At 40.3% G+C, this 21,902-nt stretch overlaps 2 protein-coding genes across 2 annotated transcripts; both read left to right on the top strand.

Moving 5' to 3' along the window:
* Positions 1-3,044: 3,044 nt before the first annotated feature.
* pex19 (peroxisomal biogenesis factor 19) lies at positions 3,045-8,268 on the top strand. Its single transcript, XM_026150637.1, has 8 exons — positions 3,045-3,166; positions 4,533-4,621; positions 5,574-5,736; positions 5,833-5,918; positions 6,000-6,170; positions 6,253-6,423; positions 6,511-6,555; positions 6,739-8,268. The coding sequence occupies exons 1-8, from the start codon at positions 3,103-3,105 to the stop codon at positions 6,823-6,825; spliced, it is 876 nt and encodes a 291-aa protein (XP_026006422.1). The 5' UTR covers positions 3,045-3,102; the 3' UTR covers positions 6,826-8,268.
* Positions 8,269-9,627: 1,359 nt separating this feature from the next.
* On the top strand, positions 9,628-21,893 carry copa (COPI coat complex subunit alpha). The gene is made up of 30 exons (XM_026149624.1): positions 9,628-9,856; positions 10,180-10,293; positions 10,390-10,463; positions 10,681-10,761; positions 11,274-11,350; positions 11,522-11,631; positions 13,510-13,619; positions 14,126-14,225; positions 14,423-14,641; positions 14,900-15,050; positions 15,245-15,311; positions 15,418-15,493; positions 15,668-15,750; positions 16,049-16,274; positions 16,404-16,542; positions 16,921-17,083; positions 17,250-17,396; positions 17,549-17,738; positions 17,829-17,924; positions 18,036-18,124; positions 18,292-18,415; positions 18,987-19,076; positions 19,199-19,302; positions 19,386-19,532; positions 19,652-19,792; positions 19,913-20,095; positions 20,279-20,389; positions 20,486-20,647; positions 20,771-20,965; positions 21,480-21,893. Exons 1-30 carry the CDS (start codon positions 9,817-9,819, stop codon positions 21,537-21,539), a joined length of 3,669 nt encoding a protein of 1,222 aa, XP_026005409.1. The 5' UTR covers positions 9,628-9,816; the 3' UTR covers positions 21,540-21,893.
* The last annotated feature ends 9 nt before the right edge of the window (positions 21,894-21,902 follow it).

Below are 21,902 nucleotides of genomic sequence, written 5' to 3'. Positions count from 1 at the left end.
TTTTCATGCTGTTGCTTAGCAACGACACCCCGACAACCATATTTATTTGTATGGACTGTAAAACTGAGACGTTTCCTGAAAATAGAAAAAGGAAACCCCCGACCTCTGGTATCACATAGGCATTTATACAAGACTGATTTGACTTATTTAAATCGTTCACATTTCAACAATTAAGGCCTGTGGGGCTACACTGTAAAATCTAATTAGTTCCCAGAACTCAAAAAAATTGAGGAAACTCATTGCCTCAAAAAAACTAAGTAAAGCTTACTTAAGATGACTGTTAGGACAACTTATACATTGCAAGTCTGCAGTATTAAGAATAACTTGATATTTCTGACTGTACAATTTTAATTGTTTACCTACTGACAAACATTTCAAGTTCAACTAAATGAAAAAACAATTTGTGGTAACCTGAATATGATTAAAAATAATTAACAACACTTTTTGTAATGATGTTAAAAATCAGCCCAACTTTTATTTTCAAACACAACAAAGTATAACAGCCAACATACTGGACACTGTTCTGCTGAACAACAAACAATTATATTGCCATCACGGTTATAATCTTACAATGAAACACATTCTCAGATCTAATTATTCTGAAAATAAGTTTAGGCCTACCTCAAGTTTGTTTTGTACTTACTTATATAATCAAAATAAAATATTTGTTGTTCTGTCACAAGTGCAATCTCTAATTTAAACAACACATTTGTTTTTCATTCCAACACAGGAGCTGGAATGTTGTAATGTTTTAAGGATGGCTTGTTTCCAGTCCAGGCATTACTGCCTGAATGACTATCATGGATCGAGGTGATCCAAATGTAGGTGCAGAAGAAAGTCTTTAACTTCCCTTAAGTACAGTGGCAGTGGATGTGTGTTGGAGATGCAATGAGCTTGAACCTGCAGGCGACCATCTTCACTGACCACACCATCTGTGACGGAGGACTCATCTCTCCTGGTGTCCTGCAAGCAAACAATCATATTGGAACAAAAACAAAACAAACATGAACATGAACTTAATTGCTTTCTTAAAACATTTTTTTCTGCATTTGGTATAAAACAGACTCCAATTTACACAATCTCAGGCTCCCTCCCCAGCGGAGAGGTGACATTCAATGTCCCAATTGTCAGTCTGGATAGCCCTGACCCCCACCCAACATACAATAATGTCATGAAAGCATCATTTTAAAAAGGGCTATGCAAACATGGCCAATAACTTTCATTCTAATGATGTGCAAAATGATTTGGGAACAAAACAAATTTTGCTGTTAGAAAACTTGCAGACTTCACTATATACAGTGTAGACCCTCTAAACTAAGTTTGGGGGATGTGATCTTTCAAGAAATGCAGACCAAACTGTTGTTTGTTTACTTACACAGCATGTCTTGTAGAATTAACTGGAGTCACCAGCAACAGCATCGTGCAGCCATATCTCAAGTCTAATAACAGAAGACAGGAAAAGATCAGTAAAGAAACAACTTCCCCAAACCACAGGACAAATAAAACAATAAGTAAAACAGGCTGATCTAAAGTATGATTAAAGTTCAGCCTGATTAATATAAATGTCACTGACAGTTGCTAATATATTGGAAAACCAAAATACTTACTGATGTCTTTCTGTCCAACAACAGGAGTGCTGGTCCCGAGCCTCAAAGACAGTAAGATGCAAGCAGAGGGAGAAAAAACAGAACATTTTTCAGAAACTGATTTGATCCTTAATGGCTGTGCAATTATTGTAACATAGAGTTTGCTTATGTTGTTAAATAAAGGCTAGATTTGACATTAATAGATGTCACAGATGTTCAAAAGCTGCCACAAAGCATGACAAAAAATGGACGTCTCCAAAAACTTCGGAGCATTTTTGCAAATATGTGATGTCTTGATAAATCTTTCTGTCTGGCAGCTCCATCTTCAACACCCTTTGTCAAATGTATGCATATCAGTATATCTACTATCCATCTTCTTTGCATGATCCAGCCATTTCAGCCTTTCCTTACTAACTTTGTCTCCAAGCCATTCAACCTGAGCTGCCCCTCTGATGTAACCATTTCCAGTGATGGCGCCATGATCTCTAAGATGTCATCATAGCAGGTCATCTTGTAAGCCTTAAAATTGTATTTCACTCTGGCTGCTGGCCTTCTATCATACATCACCCCTGATTGGCTGCACCCACTCCTCTCTGCCTGCACTCTCTTCTTCACCTCTCGTGTGCACCATCCATTACTTTTGGATGGTTTACGCAACGTATTTAAAATCAACTACCTTTACTATCACCGCTTCTTGCAGCTTCACTCTTACACCTGTCTCCCTCTCATTCAAACACATGTAATCTATCTTGCCTTTTACGTATTTTCATTCTTCTTCTTTCCATTGCAAACCTCCATCTCTCCAGGCTCTCTTCCACCTGCTGCCTGCTCTCAATATAGATCACAATATGAGCCACCAACGTCGACGTCCACAGAGACTCCAGGCTGACCTCATCTGCCAACCTGTCCACCTTGAACCCATCTATCAATTAAACTGCATACATCACCACTGTCTCACTGTCCTCACACGTGTCCCGCACCGCCCTCACACTTCTCTGCCACTCCTGACTTCATTCTATCACACACTTTGGCTAGATTCACAGTCCAAGTCCTTCTAATCTTCTCTATACTTCTCTATCAGAACTCTCAAATAAAACAACTGTAGTTTAATATGTGCGAGTTTTAAACTGACTAAATGTACAGATCAGTGTGGTTTCTTATCAATGAGTATACATTTACAGATACAGAATTTGTCCATTGTAAGATCAATGGACAAATAAGATCAATGAGGTGAAGATGGGATAATGACAAAAAGGAGGGGAACACAATTAAATAGAAAACATTTAAAAACTCACATAAATTCTAATACAAACACAAATAAAATACAGGAAGTATCATGTAAACATTTGTGCTTTTGTGTGCGTGTTTTCCAGAACACTAAACAACACTTTGCTCCAGAGTAAACTATTTAACCGGCCACGAGGCGGCGCTCACTCGGAGGAGTGACGTAGAGGTGTTTGCGACATTTTTACAGCAGAAGCGGCAGTTTCCGCGCTGGGTTGGTGAAGGCAACATCATGGCGTCAGGACCAGGAGGGTCGTCCGATGGGCACGATGCAGAGCTGGAAGAATTATTGGACAGTAAGAGTCGGCATTAATATTTTATCAGTGTGTGTATTTCTGAACACAGCAGTGGGGTTTTCGTGCAGCTTCGTGGTGTCGCTGTGTCCTTTTTTTGTTGTTGTTGTGCTTTCATCGTGTCAGGGCTTAGCTCAACGTCAGGTGCTCCTGCCGGGGTCTGCAGGAGTAATGTCCAAGAAGAAACGTCAGCACGAATCGCTTAATGTCTCTGCTGTCAGATAACTTTATCCGGGTTCAGTTTGTGCCCTTCATCGTGTATCTGCACAGAACACGGAGTCAGTTTCCTTAACTACATATTTTGTTTAAGGCAAATTTTCAAAACAACCCAGCTTAGGATTTAAACAGTTTTATTTTTCCAAATATGTATAAAGGCTAAATCATCTACAGTTTTACTTTCTCAACAGTAGGTTTTCAATATAAAAGACATTCATAACAATAATAAAACAATCAGAAAAGGGCTAAAAATCTTCAAACCGCTTTATATGTTTTTCCTTCAGTTTAAAGTCATCATTTGTCTTATATAAGACAACATATTATTGTGTTATGTACACCAAATTCTGACCCTTCCATCCAAATGTTCCAGCAGAAATCAAGACTCATCAGACCAGTCAAACCTTTTCTAATCTTCTAATGTTCAAATTAGTTCTTCGTTGGCAGGAATTTCACCTGGCGTTGTCTTATGCCCCTATAGCCCATGTACTTCAAAGTTTGATGTATTTTGCATATTTTGTATGTTGACTGGTTGCATTGAGTGGTTATTTAAGTTAATGTTGCCTTCCTGTCAGCTCGAAGCTTCCTGGCTATTCTCTGACCTCTGACATCAACATGACATTTTCACCCAGAGAACTGCTGCTCACTGGATCTTTTCTCTTTTCACACCATTCTCTGTAAACCCCAGTGATGGTTGTGTGGGAACAGCCCAGTAAATCAGCAGTTTCAGAACAACCATTCCATATTCTAAGTTATTTAAATAACCTGTCTTTGCCACTCTTATGCTCAGTTTAAACTTTAGCAGGTTGTTGTTTTCCTAATTAAAGGCCAGAATTGGTGTTTGAAGAATGAAGTGATTGTTGATTAATTGGTTAGTTTAAAAAAAAAAAAAGTCACTGCTTTCGTGTTTTAAAATGTGAATATATTATGTTTTTGCTCATTTCTTTGATAATGAATTTTTTTTAAATTTTGAACACAGAATGAGTTGATTAAAAACAAGAATGACTATTTTAAAGTTCAGAAAAATTGCTGCAGCATTATATGTTATCCAGTTATCCCATAGCAATAGAATAACTGGATAATTATTTGTCAGTGAGTATGAAACCATTAAAAGCATTTTGAGTGAATTGGTTCTAATATCATCGCTTTCTTTCAGGTGCGTTGGATGATTTTGACAAGGCGCCCGCCCCTCCAGCCCCCGACCCTGCAGCCGCTTCGTCCTCAGCCAGCAGTGGTGCACAAAAGGTGCTTGCGAAATAATTTAGAATATAATATTTAGAATGGAATGGAAGGCCAGCAGCAGCTTCCGGTTCAAATTATTCTGCCTCAGGACACAGAGGAAGTGCTGCCGCTGCTGGGCCTTCTTTACCGGGGCGATGGTGTTGTGGGTCCAGGTGAGATCAGCTGAGATGTGGGTGCCCAGAAACCGGAAGGTGGAGACAGATTCCACTCGTTCTCCATTTCTAATGAGAGGGGAATGGACCTGTCTGTGCCTCCTGAAGTCCATTATGAGTTCTTTTGATTTAAGGACGTTCAGCTTCAGGTTATTTTCTAAGCACCAGAGGGACAAGTTCTCTACATCCGTCCTGTACGCTGTCTCATCTCCATCAGAGTTGAGTCCAACCATGGTGGTGTCACGGTGGCAAATTTTTAAATAAAAGTTCGGCTTATAGTGAATACCAATACATTTTCTTTTTTTTAAAATTTATTACCCCTAATGTTAGGGAATCTAGGACATGTTGATTTTAAGAAATAACTGACACAATTTGAAGTCTTTTCAGTCCTTCATCACTTTTTTAACATTTCACCACCAAAAAACTGAAGTCACACAACAGATAAACATCGCAACTTTCTTATTTCCTGATATCAGTAAATATCAGTATTTGCAGATGGCAATATTTGACTGATAAAGCAGTGCTTTTGTCTTTTTCTGTTAATTTTCTATCCAAAACTGCAACTAGAAAGTGTCAGTGTTATTTTAGTTTTGAGCTTTCAAATGTTGGTTCTTTTACTATTAGGAAGCAAGACTGCTGCAGGTTTATGTCAAGTTTAAAACATTGTAAGCTAGAGTCGGGTCTAGAATAAAAAAACAAAACTGTTTCAATTCAGATGCACTGAAAAGAAGAACATCTTCCTCTGTTTTTCCTTATTTCTATATAAGGGATTTTGTTTGTTTTCTCTTCTTTGCCTGTCTCAGCCCCCTTTGCTAGAGGACTGTAAGCTCTTCGAGACTCTCTTTGAAGGGGACATGGCTGCCCAAGCTAAGGAGGAGTGGGAGAAGGCCATGACGGAGCTGGCTCAGGAGGAGCCGGAGCTTCTCCAACACTTTCAAAAGCTATCAGAGGCTGCGGGAAAAGTTGGTAAGATATAGGCTTGTGTTGACTATAGTTTACTTCTAGTCTTCTGCCTATTTTGGCTTGTTAGTTTACAGAAAATACTCTGTTTATTCTGAGCAGGTACTGACACTGCCTCCCAACAAGAATTCACTTGCTGTCTAAAAGAAACCCTTCAGGGGCTGGCCAAAAATGCAGACAACCTGAAGGTGGGTCAAGCTGAAATTGAGCAAATATAATGAAGGTTTTGCAAATGAGAGCAACTTCATAGTCTGATTGTTTTTTTGCAGTCTTCGGGACTAGCTGGAGATGATCTTGTCAAAGCACTAGAAGGCCTAGGGTTGGAGGAGGGTGAAGGAGGTGGTGATGATGGAAACATCCTGCCCATCATGCAGTCTATCATGCAGAATCTTCTCTCTAAGGAGGTTCTTTATCCATCTCTGAAGGAAATCACTACTAAGGTGTGCCTTTGGTTTTATAGCAGACATTATATTCTGCAGTGTCCCATTCAGTATTTGTATTAACTCTACTTCATTCTTGCAGTACCCAGAGTGGCTGGAAACCAACAAACCGAGCCTTAGTCCAGAGGATTACCAGCGCTATGAGCAGCAGGCCAAAATCATGGGAGACATCTGTAAGCTCTTTGAGAGAGAGGGAGAGGGTGCAGCAGATAAAGAGAGCACATTTGAGAGGATCATGGACCTGATGCAAAAGGTGATGCAGCACTATCTCTTATCTCATAAAAAAGCAGTTTATGTGTAGAGTGAAACTGGTAACTTATCCTGTTTCTTTTACCAACAGCTGCAAGACCTTGGACAACCACCTAAAGAGCTAGCAGGTGATGCGGTAAGTAAAAACACCATTGTGTGTTTGACCTCACTAAGATTTCAGGGAAAGAAAATGTGCTGTCATTTGATTGTCCCTTTCATAACAGAACTGCGGTTGATGTTTTAATCTGAATTTTATGTGATTTGAAATGAGCACAAATATTTATAGGCTTCTTCCTCTTTTTTTTTTCTTCCTCTCCAGCCTCCTGGCTTTAACTTTGACATGGACTCTCTCAATCTTCCTGGGGGCCCCGGGGCCGGGTCAGCCGAGCAGTGCTCCATCATGTGATGAGGGGAGTGGTGGTGTCCATCTGAAGCACTTGAGCCGAAGGGTCGCTGTGTGTGTCAGCAGCGGGGGAGAGGGACAGAATGAGAAGCAAATGTCAGGCAGGAGTGTGACTAATCCGTCATCACTGCTCTCCCCCCTAAAGAGTAAAGTGTGTGGAAACAGAAGCAACATAAGGAATCACAAACAACAAACACACATTCTTCTCCATAAAAATCACAGAAGGTACAACTAAGAACATTTGGACATCTTTTCATTAGCAGCTGCCACAATTCCTTCACTCTTTAATTTTAGCAGAGTTTCTGTAAGAAGAAAATACCACTGGCCTTCTCAGTGTTGTTTTTACATACTGTTCAACCTTATGGTAATTTACATCAAAGCACTTCACGGGTATAAACGGTGCCTTTTCAAAGTGACTTTAAGTTGTTGTTTTTAGGTTTCATTAGAACGTGAAATTTCATCTATTATTCAGCTACGATCGGCTTTAAAATGGTGTGAATTTGCAATAACATCCCTAGTTGGCACCAAGTGATTGTTTTCTAACATTTCACTTAAGATAAAAGCTTTAATTTAGAAAGTTTATGGTTAACATGCTAGAAAACTATGAAAAATGTGTACATTTGTTAGTTATTTAAAAGACTAAAACAACTAAAGAGGAGTGGAGCTCTCATAAGAGATTTCCTTTACCTCTTAAAACTAAGCCAGCTAATTTAATAAGACCATTCGCTATTCCTCATTCCAAAATATTGATTTGAAGTGATTGATGATTCCTGGATGCCTTTGCTGTGGTTGAAGTGATCATTATAGTGTAGAGTTACTGTGCAAAGTGCTTCCCTGTGATTCCCAGTGTTTTCAATGTGCAAAATGGTGTTTTCCTTTGGTATGGGGTCCCCGCTGGGGAACAATAATCACCTGAGGGCATGAAAATAAACCCTATAAAAGTGCGTCATGTTTGTTCCAGAGAAGGCGACAGACAGTGTAGTAAACATCACATTGTGTTACATAAAAGGGAGAGAGAAAGAGGTGACTAAATCATGGAGATGCGCTATTGGGTAAGACATCAACAACCTGATGTTGGCACTTTCTGGCAGTGGCTGTCGGGTTTGTGTAGCGGACAACAGTTGACTTCTGTAACTGTAGAGAGAGATCTAGATATCACACGAGCACCAGCCCATCAGTGACTGTATAATAAAGGGTTCTGTGAAAGGAATCAGTCAGCCATGTGCTGAGAAGAGATGCGATTTACATCAGCTGAGGGGAGTTCTGCTGCAGAGGTTCACAGAGACCTGTGGTTTCATCCCAGTGTGGGGTGGGACTCAACTCTCAGGGCCGATGCAAATGTTTCCCACAGCACCGTTAAAAATAATAAAAAGAATGATGATAATAAAACCTTTTTGACACTATTCTTCTGTAAATATATAAAATAAAACTAATGATATACTGCAATTGTTCCCGGTGTGATTTTTGTCATTTCTTTCATACTGCTTATGGAACATGAGTAGAAATATTGTGTCATAATCAACTGCATTCAGAGACAAGTTTTACTGTAAGCTTACTGCACTTCAGTTCGTGTATGCGGTAGTCATGATCCTAAAGCTGTGGTCCTTTTATAAAATATGCTGCATTACTGGAGAAATTCTGCAGTAAATGAAGTAAAAGGATTTTTCAAATTTAAATCCTCAAGTAATAAATAATTAATAAATAATAAATTCATATACACTCATTTTGAACATGTCACTGTAATTTGGGGCTTTTAATGGCTTCTTTCACAATGTCTTTAACATGACAAAAGTAGTATCATAGTATCATATTCTGGGGCTTTTTGCTGCTAATGGTATGAGTACACTGGACAAAGTGGATGGAAAAATGAAGAAAGAGAATTACTTCTAAATTCTTTAATGTTACCTCAAATCAACAGCTACACATTTGAAACTTGAAACATGGTTGGATCTTCCAACAGGACAGTGGAATGGCCTTCTCAAAGCCCTGACCTCAAAATCTGTAGACTATGATTATGAAACCAGTCACTATAAATGAATTCTACCAAGTCTGACAATAAGAGTTGTCAAATATCCAGTAAGAATTATTCTGACTGTTTTTTAAAGTCATTAAAGATGTATGATGTCCTATCAGCCAAACCTGGAAAAAGAACAGGTCGAAGAAATCACTAAAAGCCCCAAATTATCACGATATTCATGCCTATGAATAAGTGTGTGTAAACTTCTGATCACAACTGTATTTTGAGACGTTTAAAAAGGAAAAAAATGTGTAGAAGTCCACTTTCTTTTCGTAGCAATCCTAGATTATTGATTTTTTTTTTTTTTTTTTGCTTTTTGGGGTTTTTTTTGTAATCCAGTGGAAATGCATTACTTCACACTACAGGCGCCCCCGCGTGCCACGTATCGTGTCTGCAGCAGATGACGTCATCAAATTATTACTTGCAGTCGGTTTTAGAAATAAGGAATTTTATAATTGTTTAGGAAGAAAACAAATCAATGTATTGATCAATACGTATTAAGTTCTTTTAATTGTAAATTTGTCACTTTAATCTCATACAATTTGCGAGTTCATGACATTGACATTTTAAAGAATAACCTCTTTGTCTCTTAGATTTTTACCGCTTTATTAAAGAAGCTAATGACTCTTTATCCGAGTCCGTATACTTATTTCGTACGTCTAGGAAGTGCTTAGCAATTTACAGATTAGATTTTTTATGACGGCATTTAGTCGCGGATGTCTTGTCTATGGGTTACATTTCTACGCGCCGCTGCCGTGGAACTTTCTGCGTCAGATTTTCGTCGCAAAACTTTATTGTTCAAAACCGGAAGACAAAACGGACTACGTGTCAGGAAAAAGGAGAATCAACTAAATGGGCGAAGGTGGTCAGGCTGCTTGATTCAACCAATCTGCAAAGTTTCGTCCTTTTTAATTATTTGCTCTGACTGAGTTTTGTCTCAGCATTAAAAAGAAGAGCTTTGCGGTTCACCAGTAACGATGTTAACAAAATTTGAAACGAAGTCGGCCCGTGTCAAAGGTAAGAGTCTGCTAGCTACTTATTAGCAAAGAAGCTAACGTTAGCTAGTTGACGTTATCGTCCTCGGTTGATTATTCAGCCAGAATTCTCTCTTTATTCTTGTTTTTAAATAGATTTTTTCTCCGACTGTTTGTAACTAATTTGTCTTTATTATGTCTTATTCAGATGTAGCGATAAATGGACAGTAGTTGTACGTGTCCTTAGCTGTCCGGCTAACATCACTTTGCATGTTTAAAAAGCCGCTGTAAATTAGGATGATGCTGGTCGTCTGAAGTGTAATAGCCTCTTCTGTAAGAGCTCTGATGAGCTGTTTTACATTTCAGGCCTGAGCTTCCATCCCAAACGGCCGTGGGTTCTTGCAAGTTTGCACAACGGAGTCATCCAGCTGTGGGACTATCGGATGTGTACACTTATTGACAAATTCGATGAGCATGACGGTAAGACGGTGTTTTAGCTGGAGTACGCTGCTTTAGCTTACAAACTGTGTTATTAATGGAAATGAGGTGTGATTTTAATGTGGTATCTCACATCAGGGCCTGTAAGAGGGATTGATTTCCACAAGCAGCAGCCACTGTTTGTGTCTGGAGGAGATGACTACAAAATCAAGGTGGGACTGCTGTGGCATCAAGACTCTCATTAAATGTCATGAAGCTGGATAAATGTTGTTCAAGTGCTTATTTTTGTATTTATTTGGTTTGAGGCAGTATCTCATACTCAGGATTTCTAATATTTTGCCTAAACGTCAAAGGTGCTGCCATGTCTTAATGCACTACTGTAATATGAAACCTAGGTGAGAGCTGAGTAAATATTCTTGTTGTGTACAGGTGTGGAACTACAAGCTGAGGCGCTGTCTCTTCACCCTCCTTGGGCATCTTGACTACATCAGAACCACCTTCTTTCACCATGTGAGTTGTCCTGCCGTTTTAACATAGAAAATGGACAAGTGACAAATTATAGGAAAACCTTGAACCTTTGACTCCCACAGTGACTCTCATATTTTGAACTACTTGTCCAAATCAATGGAGGTATACAAAATTATCACCTTTTATCCTGTGAAGTGCTCTCTTCCAGAATGGCCTCCACCAATCTGGATTAGATTAAATTATGCAACTTGTATGTTATGGCTTTTCCAGTCACCAGATCTTAGCCCATCATTTAAGATATGTTGTCTCCAAGTCCAAGATAGAAATCATTAGTTGTATTTGTGATGGTGGAGCACTGTACAAATGTAAACAACACTAAAGCTGGGATTCAGTACAGTACTACATATTATGGTAAACACTTTGTCTTTAAGGGGTTTTCCTTTATATTGTCACCCCACTGGATTAGTACTTCTTTCTGTTTTTGGGTGTTTTTGTATTTTATGTTAGAACAATTTAGACTTAAGTTATTACATTAATTGTCACCTTGCCTGTAGGAGTACCCCTGGATTCTGAGTGCTTCAGATGATCAGACGATTCGCATTTGGAACTGGCAGTCCAGGACGTGTGTCTGGTAAGACACTGTGTAAAGTTTAAACTGTTGTTTCTCACAACTTGCACATAGTTAGGATGTTTAATTGAGATTTTAAATAAACAGAAGAATGAAAATTGTTAAAATTTACAATAATGAAAATGAGTGGTCTGCCCTGATTTCTTATGTTTCCTATTTCTTTCTTCTCTGCAGTGTGCTGACTGGCCATAATCACTACGTGATGTGTGCCCAGTTCCACCCATCTGAGGACCTGGTGGTGTCGGGCAGTTTGGACCAGACTGTGCGAGTGTGGGATATCTCCGGTGAGGGCCTGGGGATGGCCGACCAGAGGACAGCGGGCTGGGTTTTGGGGGAGGGGTTGGGAGCAGAGTGGTACAGATGAGGAGGAAGAAAACAGGAGCAGGACCGAAGTGAAGTCCTAAACCTCTTCTTCCTCTCTAACTTGTAGAGGATAAAACTCTGTGGGCTGTTTGCAGAAACACCTCTCTTTTGATAGATGGTAAGAGAGTTAGATGCAGTGGAACAAATTTATGGTGTGCTATTTTTTTTATTATTTTAATACAACACTGTAAATAAAAGCTCTGAAAGGAGAAAGGCCTTACAGGTTAGATCGGGGTGGGCAATTTCAGGCCCAGAGGGCCGGTGTCCTGCAGGTTTTAGATCTCACCTTGGGTCAACACACCTGTATCACATGATTAGTTCGTTACCAGGCCTCTGGAGAACTTCAGGACATGGTGAGGAGCTAATTTAGCCATTTAAATCAGCTGTGTTGGTTCAAGGACACATCTAAAACCTGCAGGGACACCAGCCCTCGAGGCCTGGAGTTGCCCACCTCTGGGTTAGATACACAGTGAAAGGATAAAATCCACATGGATGGATAATTGGAGAGGTGTTTCTGTGCCTGTGCATGCTGTAAAAATCTTGTCATTTTTCTTTCTCCTGTTTCTTGTCTTTAGATTAACTGCACTCATTTGCTTTCATTTCCTTTCATGTGAACATGCATAAGTTCTAACATTCACCAATCCTGGGTTTATGTCATTTAACTTGAGCATGGTTGCATCCATTTGTACTTTTTTTTTTTTCTAACTTGTCTATCACATGACTTAACTGCAGCATGTGTTTTCATTTTTTTTATGATAAATACATAGTAAGTTTAAAGTTTAGCTTTAAGGGGGTCACTTTGCACTCATACTCACAATATAGAAAATCCATACTGCTTTTGCATCCAAAAAACATTAATTGGTTAAAAAAGAGTTAATCTTTTTTATACACTTAAACTTTCTGGCTGTCCCATATTTCTATATGACCTATGACATTTGCACGACTGGCTCTACTATTAAAAAAATAACATGAAATATACTACAGGTTTATATTTCCTGTAGTCATTGCAACTTATTGTTGTCATCCTCATTCCTAACCAGTAATTGTGGCATTTCAGACTATACTAACTGCACGTCATTTAAACATTGTGACTGAAATGTGCATGAGCCTTTAAGAAAGCAAACTCCAAGACTCATAGTCCTGATACTCAACGCCCCATCGAGGCTCACCTTTACAATGCTAGCTACCACCCACTCCACCTCCATCAGCCAAGTCCACGCACTCCCTGTGTCCTCCTTATCCCATGCTCTCCCTGGAAACATCCACACCTGCACATGGGTTCCTAGTGTCATTTCTGTTTCCCATGTCATCTCTCTCTGTGCTGTTGTACTATCTGCTCACCACATTGTTTTAACAGGCAAGAATCATGAATACAAGCTGTGTTTTCTCCATCTTTTTTCATTTCCTGATTTTGCTGAGTCTCTGAAATAATCAGCTACCTTGCTCTGCTATCCATCCAAATCACAAGTTACTCCGGTTTCTTCTGTAATCTGATGATTAATTAAACCAATCAAAGCACTGTTGCAGGAATGATTGTTTCCAGACTCAAGCTGGCAGTCAATGAGAAAGCAGAGGTTGTGTTGGTGTGTTTCAAACCTGTGTGTGTGTTCAGTAGTACAAAAGTGCGCTCTGTTTTTTAAACCCCCCTTTTGTGGCCTCTCTTCTCCAATGATGATTCTCCAAATTTGATATCTAAATAATGTGTATCTTGTTTTTCCCATGTTCCGATCCTCTATTGTGCCCTGTCTAATTTGGTTATGGCTCCCCCCTTTGCACGCGGTGCTCTCTGATGGTTCCAGGTTTGAGGAAGAAGAACCTGTCTCCAGGTGCTGTGGAGACAGAGGTGCGCGGCATCTCTGGTGTTGATTTGTTTGGTGCCTCTGATGCTGTTGTTAAACACGTCCTCGAGGTGAGAAGCAACTTTGTAGCTTTTGTAAACGTTGTGGTCATTTGAGTGAATCAGCCTTTAAAGGTTACCAGTGAGGGAGCCTTCATATGTTCCTGGTATCTCATTACAGGGAAATGTCAGTTTGTTTGTTTGTTTTTTAATGATTAATTAGCATTAATGAGGTTTCTTCAAATCATCAAAAAAGTCCATGATGCAGTTCTGTCTGTGGAAAACACCAGCTTTTAGCCCGAGCTGGCAGTTGAATCTGTGGGTTTTTTTTTTTTTTTTTTTTTTTTTTTTTAGGGGTATGTGATTATGACTTAAGGTCAGAAATATTCAGTTATAGGTAATAAAACTACATTGCTTGGGTTTTGTTTTAATGTACTATTTTATGGTTTCTGTGTGATATATTAATTATTTAATGGTACTATAATGGCTTCACGGAGAGTAACACAGTTTAGTTTCATATAGATTGATGCCATGCTATGACAGCTGTCTGTGTGACTTGAGCTTATGTTTATGTTCAGGGTCACGATCGCGGGGTCAACTGGGCAGCCTTCCACCCCACCATGCCTCTCATTGTGTCTGGAGCTGATGACAGGCAGGTGAAGATCTGGAGGATGAATGGTGAGTGACTATACATGAGTGTTAGAAGTTGATGTTCACAGAAGCTAAAACCCCTGACTTTTCTGTTATGTGCCAAGAAGTAGGTATTTCATTAAGCTGACTACTTCACTAATTGTTTCCTGCTGTAAATGTTTCTGCTTCTTTTTTGTCTTTAATTATCTCTCCTTTTTTTTGTTTTTCCCCCCACCTGTGTTCAGAGTCCAAGGCATGGGAGCTCGATACATGCCGTGGGCACTACAACAACGTGTCTTGTGCCATCTTCCACCCACGCCAGGAGCTCATTCTGTCCAACTCTGAGGACAAGAGCATCCGGGTGTGGGACATGTCCAAAAGGACCGGAGTACAGACCTTCCGCCGTGATCACGACCGCTTCTGGGTGCTGGGTGCCCACCCAAACCTCAACCTGTTTGCTGCAGGTAAGTGCTGACAGTGATCTGATCAAAACAGGAACATTAACAGTTCAAACATCAATTTGCAAAGTAGTTGTTTGGTTAGTTTTGAAGCTGATCCTTTGCATATCAGGAAAAAAAAAAAAAAAAGATTTTAATGGTTCTCTTAAGTTCACATGGCCTAATAACAGGAAATGTCTAGCATGTATTTCCTGAGGAGGGGAAAAAATACAGTGTGTACGTGTGAAATTTGCACTGACGAATGGTTTGTTTTGTGTCCTTAAGGTCATGACAGTGGTATGATTGTGTTCAAGCTGGAGCGTGAACGTCCAGCCTACGCCGTACATGGCAACATGCTTTACTACGTCAAGGATCGCTTCCTCCGCCAGCTGGACTTCAACAGCAGCAAAGACACGGCTGTTATGCAGCTGCGCAGGTAGGTGTGGTGTGCATGAGATAGCATTTTGAGTGCAATTTCTTAGAATTCCTTTCTTAGACCAAAAAGAAATTGGTCTAAGAAATTATGGGCTAGTGCTTGTTTTTTGTCGTTCGTGGGTTTTTTGTTTTTAAATGAAAATCTGTCTAGTTTAAAATAACAATTTTACCTGTTTTACCTTCTCCTTAACTTAGTGGGTCTAAGTTCCCAGTGTTCAGCATGTCTTATAATCCCGCTGAGAATGCTGTCCTGCTCTGCACTGTAAGTATCTCTCAGTGAAAATGCACTCGCACACATTAATCTCTTACTGCTCAGTTAAGTGTGTTGGTTCGCATCTGTTTATCGAAATGCTCTTTACCTCCTGCAGAGAGCAACCAACCTGGAGAACAGCACCTATGACCTGTACTCAATTCCCAAAGAAAGTGACTCTCAGAACCCCGATGGTAAAAAAACAAACAAACAAAAAACAAAAAAACCCCCAACAGTTTAATTATGTTTTTTCTCACACTCTAAAAACATGTTTTTTTTTTCCCTTTACTTATTGAATGTTATATGCCTCCAGTTTGTATCTCCTTGAATGAAGTAACAAGAGGCTGCGTTTTCTTTTTAAATTCCAGCACCGGAGGGGAAAAGGTCTTCTGGTCTGACAGCCGTTTGGGTGGCCAGGAACAGATTTGCTGTGTTGGACCGTATGCACTCTGTAAGTGCATATGAAAGTTTACAAAGCAGTGAAATATATAGGAAATCCCTTTTTAAAAGATTTTTTGAAAAGTTGGTTAATTCTATAAAAAGAACTGAAAGTGTTGATCAGTAAATCATTTGTTCTTTACAAATGATCGATCAAAGGCAGTCTGGCACGTTAATCTCCGAATGAAACAATCAAGAGTCCATTATGTGACTTGTGAAGCCTGCAAATATTTGAAGAAAACTTTTTACTTTGCTTTTTGTCCTAATCTATAATTATTCATCACAGTGCTTTCTTCATTTCTCCATTGCAGCTGCTGATTAAAAATCTGAAGAATGAAATTGTGAAGAAAGTCCAGGTGCCGAGCTGTGAGGAGATCTTCTACGCCGGGACAGGCTCACTGCTGCTGCGTGATGCCGATGGCGTCACGCTGTTTGACGTGCAGCAGAAACGCTCCCTGGCCACTGTGAAAATCTCTAAGGTCAAGTACGTGGTGTGGAGCGCAGACACCAGCCACGTGGCTCTGCTGGCTAAACACGGTGAGTGGATGAGATGAATATCTGCAGATTTGACCAACAAATATTCAAACCTGAAAGTTTTCTCTGCTGGTTCTCAAAGGAAGCTCTAAATCTGATTTTTCTCTTTTTTTTTTCTTCCCTTCCCTTCAGCAATTATGATCTGCAACCGTAAACTGGAAAGTCTGTGCAACATTCACGAGAACATCAGAGTGAAGAGTGGAGCCTGGGATGAGAGCGGAGTCTTTATCTACACCACTTCCAACCACATCAAATACGCCCTCACGTCTGGGTATGTGCTGCTTAGAAAAGGCAGTGTTAATTTATTCCCACAGGCACAAGTCTCTGGGGACAGAAACTTCTTAACACAGACCTGTAGAGCTTCAACAAAATAAGCTGTCACTGAGAAAGTTGTGAGCTAAAATGTTGCCTTAGTGCTTGTTTTCTTTGATAGTGTTGTGCTCCCACATGTCTTTTAAAATAAGCACAGCAGTGACTTAGAATAGTTAGAGATTTGAGCAAAAACAAAGCTCCAACTTTATGTTTTAAAGACAAATACAAGTTTGTTTGCTTTAAATTCTCTGGACAGAAAAGCTCAAATCTTTCACAGTTAGAAAGCATCAGTTCAGTGTAAAATGTCTAACTTAGGATATTCTTTGTGTTCCTGTAGTGATCATGGCATCATCAGGACCCTGGACCTGCCCATCTATGTGACCCGCGTGAGAGGCAACAGCGTTTATTGCCTGGACAGGGAGTGCAGGCCCCGTGTGCTCACCATCGACCCCACAGAGTACCGCTTCAAACTGGCCCTGGTCAATCGCAAATATGATGAGGTCGGTTCTTAAGGGTGGTGTCCTTGAAGTGATAATCTGAGTATATTTAAGGAGATTAAACACCAGAACTGTGCAGTGATAATCTGAGTTTCATATTAAACAGCATTACATTTTTGCCAGGAATCATTTGATTCCTAATTCTGAGATCATTCCTGTTACTCTTCAGGTGCTCCACATGGTGCGCAATGCCAAACTGGTAGGTCAGTCCATCATTGCCTATCTGCAGAAGAAGGGCTACCCCGAGGTAGCACTGCACTTCGTCAAAGATGAGAAGACGCGCTTTAGCCTGGCTCTGGAGTGTGGGAACATCGAGGTGAGCTGGCAGCAGTACTCAAAGACTGCTGTACCTATTCTATCATTTTTTTAAGATAAGGATGGAAGTCTTGTGCATGATGAGCTCTAATCAAATCACAGTGAGACCGAGATCTGTGTGCAAAATTAAAAATCTCATCTCTGTACTTCCAGGTGGCTCTGGAAGCAGCCAAAGCCCTGGATGAGCGCAGCTGCTGGGAGCGTCTGGGTGAGGCAGCACTGCTGCAGGGTCACCACCAGGTCGTGGAAATGTGCTATCAGAGGACCAAGAACTTTGACAAGCTCACCTTCCTCTACCTCATCACTGGTAACTTGGCCAAGCTACGCAAGATGATGAAGATTGGTGAGTGAGGATGTCTATTCTTTATGTTACATGTTGCAAAGGTGTGTATGTTCTCTTTCAGTATTTCTAATGGCTGTGTTGTCTGTGTAGCTGAGATCAGAAAGGACATGAGCGGTCACTACCAGGCAGCACTCTACCTGGGAGACGTCAGCGAAAGGGTTAGAATATTGAAGAACTGTGGACAAAGTGAGTTAATTTGTCAACATTCACTCATATTCTGTCGTATTTTGTTTGCCAGCCTTTATGGCAGTAAAATGACAAGTTATCATGCAAAATTGTTTGTGTGCATGCTTGCAGAGTCTCTGGCCTACCTGACTGCAGCCACACACGGGTTGGATGAAGAGGCTGAGGCACTAAAAGAGACGTTTGACCCAGAAAAGGAGACGGTGTGTTCACAAAACATTCTTCCTACACAAATTATGGGAAACAATAACATGCAGAAGCAGTGAACCTAATATGTATTTTTTTTTTAACAATACAGTAATTCATGTTGATAAATAACATAATTATTGCTTAATTTTAATTTAAAAATGGTTTATTATGTAACTTTTAGGTGCCAGAGGTTGATCCTAATGCACAGCTGTTGCAGCCACCTCCACCCATCAACCCTCTAGACACTAACTGGCCTCTGCTCACCGTCTCAAAGGGCTTCTTTGAGGGAGCTATTGCAGCAAAGGGTAAGTCAAGAGCCACGATGGACTGAAAAGGAACATAATACTTTAAAGTTTCATCCATGTTAACTTTGTTCAAATGGAACCAAGAATGGAGACACTTAATACTTAATTCCGAACAAGGTTATGTGATTGGTTGGGTTTTGTCTGTTTGTTAGCAGGTTAGTCAAAAGTTGCATATGGAGCAAAACCTTATTAGAGGTGCAACTTGGCCCAACCTGAAAGTGATCAGCTGATGAATATTTGGAACGATTCTTTAGCATTGCTAGATAGGATAATGTTTGACATATCTTTGCAAATACATACCAGATTTAAATAAGAAAAACTGAGATATCCCTTTGATGATCTCAAGAAAATATCACAATACAATCTGGATCCAGATATCCAAAGACTCACGTCCATGGTCTGAGCTGAGTTTTCTGCCTGGACTTGGATTGCTTTTAAAACAGCTGGTTGGTTTTTTTTTAATATCTTTCTAATATGCAACAGTGTTGCTTTTTTTAAAGGAATTCAAAGATGAAGTAATTGTAGAAACGTGTGGGATTTAATATGGGCACCTGGTGTTCACCTGTTGTAGGGAAAGCTGGTCAGATGGCTGCCGACTTGGACATGGATACTTCAGGAGGCGAGGGCTGGGGAGATGATGCTGAGCTTCAGCTGGATGAAGGTAAATTCCGACTGATTTTAACAAATCATTTTCTATTTTTTTTCTTTTCTTTTTTCAAACTTTCAGTGTACTGCTTGAGCCTAAAAATATTAAATGTGTATCTTTCCCTCTCTTCTTCACAGATGGCTTTGTGGATGCTCCGGAAGGATTAGGAGAGGAAGGATTGGGGAAAGAGGAAGGAGGAGGATGGGATGTTGAGGAAGACCTGGATCTTCCTCCAGAGCTGGTGAGAGAGAGAAAAATTCTCATATTAAATGTGAAAAGAACATAAAGCTGAGTACTTTATACTATCTTTACACCAATCAACAGGATGTACCAGTTGGTGCAGGTGGAGGAACAGAGGACGGCTTCTTTGTCCCACCAACCAAGGGCACAAGTCCAACCCAGATGTGGTGCAACAATTCCCAGCTGCCAGTGGATCATATCCTGGCCGGCTCCTTTGAAACTGCAATGAGGGTCCGCTCATAGTGTTTTCCAACACAGTTTATTTATTTTTGGTTCCCTTTGATAACATATATCATCGTTTAAAAAGGAAGGCATAAATGGTTAATTACTGTTGCTTGTTTCTACCATAGCTGCTCCACGACCAGGTTGGAGTTGTGGACTTTGGCCCCTATAAGTCGCTTTTCATGCAGACTCTGTCCAGAGGACGCACATCTTACCTGGGGCTGCCGTCCCTGCCCTGCCTGCGTGGGCACCCACAAAGGAACTGGAAGGTACAGCTGTCTATTTGGTGGATGTATTTTTTATTGATATATCTGCTCCTTTTCTTCATAGTTTCTAATTGATTCCACAAAATAGAAAATGACTTTTTTTATCTTTGATTTTCTTCTCAGGACTGTGGGGCAAAGCAGGGGCTGCCTGCTGTGGGCCTGCGTCTCTCTGATCTCATCTCCCGCCTGCAGCAGTGCTACCAGCTGACCACAGCCGGGCGATTTGAGGACGCCGTTGAGCGCTTCAGAGTCATCCTTCTGTCTGTACCCCTGCTGGTGGTTGATAACAAACAGGAGATTGCAGAGGTAAGCAACAAGCATGCCTTGAACCTGATCTGTTTAATCTCTAAAATCCATTTGTAATGGACCTAATAAGCTTGCCTGTATGATCCTCATGGCTCCTGTGGCTTTCAGATAAACTAATTTTGTTGACATGCTGATACACATTTATATGTGCTCAGATACTTAACTGGGTTGTATGTGTTTTAGGCTCAGCAGCTGATTACAATATGCAGAGAGTACATAGTGGGTCTGACCATGGAGACTGAGAGGAAGAAGCTGCCTAAAGACACTTTGGAACAGCAGAAGAGGTTGTGTGAGGTAAAAAAAAAACACAATGAAGCTTTCACTGATTCACACAAAAAAATCACCAAAGCATGATGAAAATGTTCAAAAAAATGTTTGTTTTCCTTGCAGATGGCTGCTTACTTCACCCACTGTAATCTCCAGCCAGTCCACATGGTGTTAGTGTTGCGCACAGCTTTGAACCTCTTCTTCAAACTGCGTAACTTTAAGACAGCTGCAGGCTTCGCACGACGTCTCCTCGAACTTGGGCCCAAGCCAGATGTTGCACAGCAGGTTAGTTGTTCATCACTCATAACTTATTTTTTTATTTTATAATTGTCTTTATTAGATGGCCTTTATTGTGCTGGTGTCATTCTCTTGCCATCATCTCCTTTGCAAAAATATTTCCTTCTTTAGACTCGCAAGATTTTGGCAGCCTGTGAGAAGAACTTGACAGACGCCCACCAGTTGAACTACGACCCCCACAATCCATTTGACCTGTGCGCTGCCTCTTACGTTCCCCTGTACCGCGGACGCCCCGTTGAGAAGTGCCCTCTGTCTGGAGCCTGCTACTGCCCCCCTTACAAAGGCCAGATCTGCAGGGTCACACAGGTAGACCAAACAAATGTGTATATAAAATTTTAGGGACCATCATTTAGTAAAGGAGAGAACATTTGGTCTGAATGCTCAAGTTTCTTGATCACTCAGATCTGAAACTGTAACCATCTTTAATGAGAACACCTGGTAAATTGTTTATGTTTGAAGGTATTTTCTCTTCAGTCAGGGAATAAGGGCTAATAATAATAACAATAATTATTAATAAATAATATTAATACAGTAATATCTGTTGAAGATTTGCAAGAAAAAAGGCAATACTATCAGTCAAGTTCACTTTCAGCTTAGTGAGTGGAAACCTTTTCAAATCTTCAGATGTGGTTGTCATGACAAAGTAGCAGAAATTTTATTAACCACTTCTAAGCTCCTGCTTCTATTTTTTATATCATTAAATATGCTGCCTTCACTTTTCCTTTTTATTTATTTAAATGCCCATCTCTGCTATAACTACCACCCCCCCCCCCCCCCCCCCCCCCCCCCCACTAATTTTTAATGTTTCCTCTTTTTCTAGGCGACGGAGATCGGCAAGGACGTGATTGGTCTGCGTGTGAGTCCACTTCAGTTCCGCTGAGAGGATAAAAAAAAAATGAAAACACTTCCACTCTTACTTTGTTGTAGTAATGATACAATTATTTGCATGAGAAATGGAAGCAGTTATATATGTGTTTGCTCACAGTGCTGTTAAACCTCTTTAAATCCTTTCTCAGCTATCTATTCCTGTTCATCACTGATCCTACTAAAAGCTTTTTGTTGTAAGTACTGCTGCATCAATAACACAGTACTGTGTGCTTTATTAGAGCTGTAAAACCGTACTGTTAACCCGCTCCTGACTTGTATGACGTGAATAATGGAAAATGAACAGCAGTACACTGTGTATCTGTGGGAAACGATAAAATAAAAAGGTCCTTTTATGAACACAAATGAAGTGTGTGAG

Source organism: Astatotilapia calliptera, chromosome 18, assembly GCF_900246225.1.
Source record: "Astatotilapia calliptera chromosome 18, fAstCal1.2, whole genome shotgun sequence".
Lineage (NCBI taxonomy): Eukaryota > Metazoa > Chordata > Actinopteri > Cichliformes > Cichlidae > Astatotilapia > Astatotilapia calliptera.
Note: the sequence above shows the minus strand (reverse complement) of the source record. Positions and strands in the feature narration are given on the sequence as shown.